Source organism: Opisthorchis viverrini (genome assembly GCF_000715545.1).
Source record: "Opisthorchis viverrini unplaced genomic scaffold opera_v5_29, whole genome shotgun sequence".
Taxonomy (NCBI): domain Eukaryota; kingdom Metazoa; phylum Platyhelminthes; class Trematoda; order Opisthorchiida; family Opisthorchiidae; genus Opisthorchis; species Opisthorchis viverrini.
Window position 1 is genome coordinate 2,306,881 of NW_008751685.1, and position 1,247 is coordinate 2,308,127.

The 1,247-nt window shown below is 46.3% G+C and overlaps 2 protein-coding genes across 2 annotated transcripts in view; one reads left to right on the forward strand and one right to left on the reverse strand.

Annotated features, from left to right (window-relative positions):
* Nucleotides 1-1,094, reverse strand: part of T265_02425 (hypothetical protein) — a gene marked incomplete at both ends in the record, with an annotated part of 82,464 nt that extends 81,370 nt beyond the window's left edge. The window contains 2 exons of the mRNA XM_009166658.1: nt 684-814; nt 846-1,094. Coding sequence (XP_009164922.1) covers nt 684-814; nt 846-1,094 — 380 coding nt within the window. The remainder of the gene's footprint in view (nt 1-683; nt 815-845) is intronic.
* T265_02424 (hypothetical protein) overlaps nt 1-1,247 on the forward strand; it is a gene marked incomplete at both ends in the record, with an annotated part of 28,161 nt that overhangs the window by 19,621 nt on the left and 7,293 nt on the right. The gene's annotated exons all lie outside the window — the stretch shown is intronic.

A 1,247-nucleotide genomic window follows, 5' to 3' on the forward strand; every position in this document is an offset into this window, starting at 1 on the left:
ACCACTGCACGTAGAAACTGAACGCCCTTCCAGCAGCAAAGGCAATTGTGATCAGAAGGCCAGTTAGACCCCAGTTAACATAGCCAAAGACTTCCTCCAACGCTATACTGTCCGCGAGCGGTTATTGGTGGCTGAAAATGGACAACCGCGATAACCATTCAGATATCATTCTTCGTCGCACATCGTCTTCGAGAATTTTCGTATTTTACAGCAGTTGTTTAAGAAGACTGCCCTGGAATAGACGCTCAGATATTCGAATTCCATATTGATCGCAAGCATCGCTTTCAGGTTACTATGTATCCTGATTCGTACGTTTTTTTCCGATCGACCCTCGATCAAAAGAACAAAAGATCGGACTAGCCCAGCGGTTGAGACACGAGCTTACTAACTGGGAGGTTGGTAGCTTGAAGACCAGACCTTGGCATCTCGACTGCTCCTATCTTGACTTGGGCAACTTGGCCGTCGCCTTCTTTCCGTAACACGTTTTTAAGCAGTCCGGAGAATTCAAGCGCACAACAGTCGGGTGTACTTATCAGCGACTATAGCTGGTTCATTCACATGAGAACATTTGTCTTTCAAGTTGCCTAATGAATTATCGGACAGAATAAGGATCTTTATAATACATATGGTAAACAAGAATTACGAGTCGACTTGCGACTATAGTACGCGGCTTTAAAGCTCACCTTACTAGCTCTTCACATCCGACGGAAGCGGCCGCATGTAGTGGCGTCCATCCTTCGTTGTCCTGTACGTTTAAATTTGCCCCTTCTTTGATAAGGAATTCTAAGAAGTCGTAATCCCCGTTGATACAGCACTGAAAATTCACAATAGAGGTGTGCACCTACCTGATGGACGCACGTCATCCCATCTTGGTTCTTCGTATTAACATCAATACCTAAACTAAGTATTCTTTTGAATTCGTCACGGTCGCCAGCATAGCAAGCAGCTATAAGGGCCACGCTCAATGGAAACTTGATCTTTGATGGCGGACGATATTCCGAGGTAGTTTTGTCAGTTTCCGAGCCAGTCCAAGACTTTATCTGCTGCGTCTTTTGCTCACGGGACCCCAGCTCGGGCAACCGGGTGGGAAACATCGCACTCTGCGACCATCCAGACCGCAAAGCTGCCCACGACAGCAACACGACGAAAATCAAAGGGACCGGCTGCGTAAGGTTGACCTCCAAGGGAATATCTAGTGCAGTAAAACCGTGAATTTTTACGGATTAGCGAATTGCTATATTCAATAG